The sequence below is a fragment of the Haliotis asinina genome, chromosome 2, assembly GCF_037392515.1.
Source record: "Haliotis asinina isolate JCU_RB_2024 chromosome 2, JCU_Hal_asi_v2, whole genome shotgun sequence".
NCBI lineage: Eukaryota > Metazoa > Mollusca > Gastropoda > Lepetellida > Haliotidae > Haliotis > Haliotis asinina.
Window position 1 is genome coordinate 42645617 of NC_090281.1, and position 7688 is coordinate 42653304.

Sequence of the window (7688 nt, forward strand, 5' to 3'; positions counted from 1 at the left end):
ATGTCTCCACGTACAGTCATCAGCGTGTTTGCAGTTGTTTGTGTCTGCCTGGCCTCTACGGAAGGACGAGCATTCAAAGTAAGTATACTTGAGGCCATACTATCCAACGTTACACTGATTACCATGGTTTGGTCTTTATCCGTGCTACTGTTGGCTTCAGTACTACTGTAGTTTTCATACAATGACAAGTAATATTACTGTCATAAGAATAAAAAAAACTCCGAGTGTTATTTGACTTCTTTTGATTATATAGGTATTAGTAGTCTAACCATCATTACAGAATGAAACGCAAAATGACACAAATCTCATTAACGTAATATTTGTGCGATGGGGGTGGGTCGGATACATATTTGGGGACTGTTAACTTTAAGGCATTTAGTTTCTCTCATAGAGTATATAGTCACTCTCAAATCAATATAGACCTATCGACGTTAACTGCATCCTTTTCTTCGCCAACAGAATGAGAAGGCCAGGTTCAAAAGACAAGCTTGGGACAGTGAGTATATACATGAAACTCGTAACCGTATATATCATGTAATGTTATACCATAGCATAAAGTTGATCGAGTGAAAGCATACGTTATATAAGAGTTACCAAAACAATGCATGTGTCAGATGGTGGGAGGCAGAAATTACTTCAAATGCAAAGCAGCTAATGGAACAGAATCCAAAAGGCTAAGTCTGTGGAGCAGTTAACCGTAATATCTTTCATAATCGACTTTGGTTTCCACGTTTTAATGATCGTATGTCACAGAAACAAATGCATACACAGGATATAATTTTGTCAAATGATTGAATACATTTGGGTGTATATATTTTTCCATTGTCGTGTGACTAAATAAGTTTACAGTTTAAAGTCTGATGATACTTTGTAGAATAAAATATGTAGTTGTAGTAAATCATGTTTCTGATATCATCCATCTTGAACTTGTCCTTCATTGGTAGTTTGTCCGAGGATGAGGCATGTAAATATGCACGTGAAGATCTGTTTCCAAACCCGGGCACATTAATAATAAATATGTTCTGTCTGAACATTAGGTTCTATTCATGCATTCTTCTGTGTTGTTTAGGGTGTCATGGGCGCTCGTTTGAAGATGTCTCTGGTGAGATAAATGTTGGCTTTGGTCAGTACGGAAACAACGAAGACTGCTGCTTTGAGATGCGCCCTTCCCTCGGTGGTTCTTTCACGGTCAAACTGGTGTTTAATGTCTTTGATATTGAGTATAATCCTCGCTGCAGTTATGACTTCATTACCTACAGAACAAGCAATGGCAATGCCGAGATCGACTGTGGCACAAAGACACCTGGATACACTAGATTCTGTAAGGAAGCTTATATTGTCATTATATCTTGCAAAATGTTAGAATCGACAAACGTCACGTACCTGTGTCTTTAAGTGTCCCAAAACAAAATAACTCTTAGTACCGTTATAAAGCTTATAACAATGTCCTTGTTTATATGCAAAATGTAATTCTAATAGAGACGCCATGCACAGACAAGACACAGTATCCTGATAAACTAACCATAACAACATCCAGTGTAACTAGATATGTGGTTTTGGTTTTTATTGGAATCAGCAACTTAAACTGTAATGCATGATTGTGTCATGCTGTTTTCACAGTCAACAGTACGGGCAGTTTCCAGCTGTGTTTCCACAGTGACAGTTCTGTAGTTCGCCGCGGCATCGATGTCTACTATGACATATACCAAGGTATATCTATATATTGTTTCTATGATTACTTTTAATAGATTCCTAGTTCTACCTTTTTTGCAAGCGTAATGTTTCACTTCGAATCATATAATTTCTTTTCTCATCGATACAATACACCCTTAAATTCTACCACCGTTAACCCATCCTGAAACGTTACAGCCTTGCCAACACTGAACTTCACACTACCTCAAAACAACACGACCTTCGTACCAGGAAACACGACCTTTGTACCAGGAAACACGACCTTCGTTCCAGGCAACACGACCTTCGTACCAGGAAACACGACCTTCGTTCCAGGCAACACGACCTTTGTTCCAGGCAACACGACCTTCGTTCCAGGCAACACAACCTTCGTACCAGGCAACACGACTTTCGTTCTAGGCAACACGACCTTTGTTCCAGGCAACACGACCTTTGTTCCAGGCAACACGACCTTCGTACCAGGAAACACGACGTTCGTACCAGGAAACACGACCTTCGTTCCAGGCAACACGACCTTTGTTCCAGGCAACACGACCTTCGTACCAGGCAACACGACCTTTGTTCCAGGCAACACGACCTTCGTTCCAGGCAACACGACCTTCGTACCAGGCAACACGACCTTTGTTCCAGGAAACACGACCTTTGTACCAGGAAACACGACCTTCGTTCCAGGCAACACGACCTTCGTTCCAGGAAACACGACCTTCGTTCCAGGCAACACGACCTTCGTACCAGGCAACACGACCTTCGTACCAGGCAACACGACCTACCTTCCAGGCAACACGACCTTCGTACCATTCAACACAACCTTCGTACCAGGCAACACGACCGTTGCACCAAGCAACACGACCTTCGTACCAGGTATTACAACCATAGCACATTCCAATGAAAGGGTTCCTTACAGCACCAAGAAGAGTAAGTCACTCTTATCGTCTCTTCTTTTGGTGTACAAAACGTTCATCGTTTAGACATGTGGATGTTTGGTTTCAGTCTATGTGTTTAGACATGTGGACGTTTGGTTTCAGTCTATGTGTTTAGACATGTGGACGTTTGGTTTCGGTCGATGCGTTTAGACATGTGGACGTTTGGTTTCAGTCTATGTGTTTTGACATGTGGACATTTGGTTTCAGTCTATGTGTTTAGACATGTGGACGTTTGGTTTCAGTCTATGTGTTTAGACATGTGGACGTTTGGTTTCGGTCGATGCGTTTAGACATGTGGACGTTTGGTTTCAGTCTATGTGTTTTGACATGTGGACATTTGGTTTCAGTCGATGTGTTTAAACATGTGGACGTTTGGTTTCAGTCTGTGTTCAGACATGTGTACGTTTGGTTTCAGTCGATGTTTGAAATCGATTCTTTCTTTTCGTTTATTAACAAGACCTTACTTAACGTCACAAACAACTGCATTATGATGTAAATTCCCATTTCAGTCTGCAACTACGATACTAATGCTCTTGAAGGCACAATAGAACTGGCAACTGATGGTTATGGTTTCTATGCTAACAACGACTACTGCCGCATCAGTCTCCATTCACCTCCGTTAACCCACGTGACCACGATCACGTTCACCCGTTTTGATGTTGAAAATGCCAGAAATTGTCGTTATGACAGCCTCTCTGTGAGTCTTGGTAACGGCATCGTCGACAAACTATGTGGAAACAACAGACGTCCCTTCGTGAAGCGATGTAAGCACATTGTAGGGGTGTAAAAGTCATTTTGTACAAAACTTACCATAGATACATATGTGCAACTTTGCACCAGTCTGATATTAAGATGACTTACTTTCACTTATCTCATACGATCAAACAAGAATAAGACTATATGCGACAGTAATATTGTTTTATCAAAGACACCACCACTGCCGGGATTCACACATTATATCCGTCTAGGAGTAATCTCCCTATTTCATTGTTAGACCTGACCTTTGAAACACCAGGCTGCTGCACCGAAACGAAACTACATAAATGATATTATCGATATTTTTATCACAGATTCATATTGTTTACATCACTTGTATGACGTCATTTGACAGTTATTCGTTAACGATTTCTATCCTCCAGACACAAGCGCCGAGCCACTCCTCGCCCTGACATTCACCAGTGATTACAGTGTCACCGGTCGTGGATTCGCCTTCCATTACAAAACTGAAATAGGCAAGTACAACATCTTCGCTTGCCATACTTAATCAGTGATTATTTATGAACCAGTTAAATTTATTTATAATTTATCATTGCGTCATCGTGTCAGTTTATCATTGTGTCAAAATGAACAGTACCCTCTGACTGCACCCAAAGATCACCTCACAAATATAATTCCGCTTATCTCCCTTGTCATGTTTGTCATTGTATGTGTGCCAGTGATTGTGTGTGTGTTTGCATGCTTGTTTGTAAGTCTGTCTGTGTGTACGTGCTAATATTTGCCAAATAATTTCAGCTACATTTCAAAATTAATATACATGTAATCATAATTCTTACTAAATAACATGACTAAAGAATACATCTTTTTGCAGTGGCATAGACAGGCTGACCGACACATCCAGATCCAACTGAAAACAAGGCGACTAAATAAACTCAGTGTACTCTGCATATTTCGTGTCATTTTGTCAATACGTGACATGCTGAATACGTCACATGGCTATTAACACCACTGTCAACCAACATTAACAATTCACAATGTGCTCTACGGATATGACGCATGTCATGGAAATTCGGAATCAGGAAGCCCAAGATGTGTACAAGTTTCATAAATATTGACAGACCTTGTCTATTTCGGGGTGCAGCTTGTTCAGCTTGACCTGATCATGTGAATACTAATCCATTGCGTGACCGTGTCACAACCGTGGTTGGGTCTATTAATGTGAAAGGGTGCACCGTGGTCAGTTGATTGTCATCATGTCAGAACAGTCTAGATAAGGTCACCGTTTGACTTTCTCTGCTGTGAAGTTAACTCCACCTGCCGTTTCCGCCAAGTGACCTCCCTGGTCATGCATGTGTAGAGTAGCTCAGGTCAAACTGAACAAGCTGTACTTTAGCCATTTGGCAAACCTCAAATGTTTACATTATTCATTTGACCACCTCTATCAGTGTTGAACGATTTACCATGCCAGTGTTTCGAAGTCATGAACTGGCATGAAGCGTCTAATATAATACGAGACCTGAAAAGCAATATTTTAAGCTGACGCCGTCGGTTCCACGTGCATTCCCGTGCTTCAAATACTCAAAAACACCCAGAAATTGGCCAACACATGATGTTTATCTCCTAATTGAAAACCAAACTTAAGGGTACAATTCCTCCCTCTGTGTTCACTTGACTTTATTTAACAATACGGCTATGAAATATGGTGGTTTAGGTGATTTCTGCCCTTCAGTGGTGCAAAATGAGGCAATCGATGAAACCTAAGATGAGCCGATATTATTGCCGGATGAGGTCATTGTACAGCGGCCGGAAAACCTGAGATAAGACAAGATACTTTTTCACGTAGGACCTATTATTACAGACATTCTGCGCCTGACTAAATGCAAGCTGCTGAATCTATCTCTTGCCAGTGATTCCTCCGCTAAACCTTTTCTGCCACTGCAACCCCCGAAAACGCATTACTCTAATTTCCCAAAGTACTGCTCGAGCTGTACACGTCGTTTCAATGGGTCGGGTATGGGCAATCGTAAAACTAACACAGGTAAATGTATCCCAAGAATGTCCCGTATTCGGAAACAAGCGATGTCTTGAAGGCTTCGCGGCTGGAAGAGATATGTCTCAAACAGGTCTTCCACTCTTGATAGCCTGTGCCTGTACTTAGGTTTCACTACGCTTTGGTCTCGGAACCTAGTCAATGTAGTTGCGTCACATCGACACCCTGCCTGCATAAGCAACATGAGTCGTCTTGTCCCTACCGCCTTCCAGTTTGACAGCGCCCAAAGGAGGGGTGTACGTCCACGGGAATCCACAGTATTCATCCGAGCGTTCCATTTAACCAACACACGAAGCATTTCGTCACCCTTACTTTGTCTGACAGCGGCCATGTGTACAGGAGTGTCCCCAAGGACGTCACCGATACTTGGATCTGCACCATTTTCCAGTAAGATATTAACTATGTTTGGCATTCCCCTATCAACTGCAAAATATAATGGTGTACAAAGAGAATGACTGGTTTGCAAATTGACTTTTGCCCCCAATTCGATCAGCAGACGAACTAACACTTCTCCCGAATTGTACAACACAGCCGTGTGAAGAGGCGCCAGTGCCCAGCTACGTTTTCCTTCTTTGTTCACATCTGCTCCCTGCGAAACAAGAAAATGAAGTTTCTCTTTGTAATCTTTTACACGAGAGATGCCTTTCTTGTAGGCAAGATACAGAAGCATCGTCATACCGCCGGGATCCACATCGTTCACGTCGTAGCCATGATGAAGAAAGACTTTCAGACATGACAATGGGCCATCAGCAAGTAGAGCATGTACTAACAGATGTAGTTGCTGGTGAGCGTGGTGTGTACCTGGGGATGTCATACTGGGAAACAAATATTTCAGCATGATTCCAAACACATCTGCTCTGTTCTGTTGCACTGCTTCTATGACTATGTACACAAGCTTGTTCAGCACCTTGTCGCTTGCTATAGAAAGGTTTGTGATAGTGGAATGGTGTGATTCAAACCACTGCAATGTCTTGACCACATTGTTCAAGTGGACGGCTTCTCGGAGTTCCCCGATTTGACTTGTCAGGACCTGAGGGTCACCCTTGTCCATGTTGTAATCTGGCGAAGTCCTCCATTGACGTTCTGATGATTTATCTGTACAAATAGAATAAGATATGTCAATCATTTTCTTCGAGGCAATCGTTCGTTCGACACGACGATGTTTGATAAGTAGCGTTCCCAGTAAAGAGTTTTCACTCTTTCCGGAAAGCTTCAGTTTAGCTTAAGTCCCGATTAAAGGAGAAAAACGTAAATTATTTTTGATGCATGGAAAAACGCATTACAAAAAGTCACTCTCCGTTATCTACATTTCACAACAGGTTTGTAAAATCATTACAAACGTGAAAAACGGCCTCAGACTTCTGCCTGATTAACTCCCGCCAGTTAATGAGCAAAAGCGGTATCACGTGACATGAGGCCAAATGTGACTACTGCCGATGGCTTCCTCTTTGGTTATTTTTGACAGTTTGACAGTGACCAGGGATTCTGAAGCTGTAATAGATGTTCCCGACGTCATATTTTACCTGGAAGTTAGACCGTCCCAATACAAGCTGATTTTCCATCGTGCAGGAGAAACTTCCAGTGAAGATGAAGAAAGAATCCTTCGAAACGGAGGCACCAATTTGATTCAGTTCAATTCAATTTATTTGTTTGGTATTTCGCCATGTGACCCAAAGTACAATTGATTGTGACGACATAGCCGTAACACGTGTCAGGAAGAACATATGGGCATCTTCGTGAAACGGAAAACACAGGTTTCATGAAAACAGAGGACAGAAGTTATAGTTTGGGTAGGTATTGTACCGACAACAGATAGACTTTTGTAATTGATACTATGTAAATTTTATTTTGTTCAGAGATCCGCATACCTTTCACATACAAATAATACATGGTACTCATTTTCGAGAGCTCCTAGATTACAACATACATACAGAGTGCATACAAGAATGCTTTCATTATTACAATGTTTTTGTCTTATTATAATGTATTAACTTTAAAGGAATGCAATACGTAATTTACAGAATACACGAATCAAGGTGTTATCACTTCGTACTGAATGGTATAGTTCAGGCAGTAATAATGAATTTGAAAGTCGAGTAATTCTTTTAAAATGTAGATGTACAAAGAGAGTGATGCCAAACCTGGGAATATATACCACGGATTCTTTGTATAAAAGTGCTGTTAAACATTAGAATATTTCCTGCATCTTGCTCAATGCTAACATATGAAAGACAAGTAAATGTTGTTAAAAGTAAGTGACGGACATCTGAAACCCATGTATGTTTGCTATTTTCATCAGGTGCTTT

General features: G+C 41.3%; 2 protein-coding genes across 2 annotated transcripts; one reads left to right on the top strand and one right to left on the bottom strand.

The window, feature by feature from the left end:
• On the top strand, nt 1-3879 carry LOC137271816 (mucin-12-like). Its single transcript, XM_067804218.1, has 7 exons — nt 1-78; nt 460-496; nt 1070-1321; nt 1621-1710; nt 1870-2553; nt 3125-3379; nt 3755-3879. Exons 1-7 carry the CDS (start codon nt 1-3, stop codon nt 3877-3879), a joined length of 1521 nt encoding a protein of 506 aa, XP_067660319.1.
• A 1355-nt stretch (nt 3880-5234) lies between these two features.
• On the bottom strand, nt 5235-6433 carry LOC137272539 (ankyrin repeat and SOCS box protein 7-like). Its single transcript, XM_067804927.1, has one exon. It carries the CDS (start codon nt 6431-6433, stop codon nt 5288-5290), a length of 1146 nt encoding a protein of 381 aa, XP_067661028.1. The 3' UTR covers nt 5235-5287.
• Nucleotides 6434-7688: the final 1255 nt, after the last annotated feature.

Coding starts and splice junctions, on each gene's coding strand:
- LOC137271816 (XM_067804218.1), top strand. CDS start 1: ATGTCTCCACGTACAGTCATCAGCGTGTTTGCAGTTGTTTGTGTCTGC. Junction 497..1,069: donor CAAAAGACAAGCTTGGGACA/GTGAGTATATAC, acceptor TGTGTTGTTTAG/GGTGTCATGGGCGCTCGTTT. Junction 3,380..3,754: donor ACGTCCCTTCGTGAAGCGAT/GTAAGCACATTG, acceptor TCTATCCTCCAG/ACACAAGCGCCGAGCCACTC.
- LOC137272539 (XM_067804927.1), bottom strand. CDS start 6,433: ATGGACAAGGGTGACCCTCAGGTCCTGACAAGTCAAATCGGGGAACTC.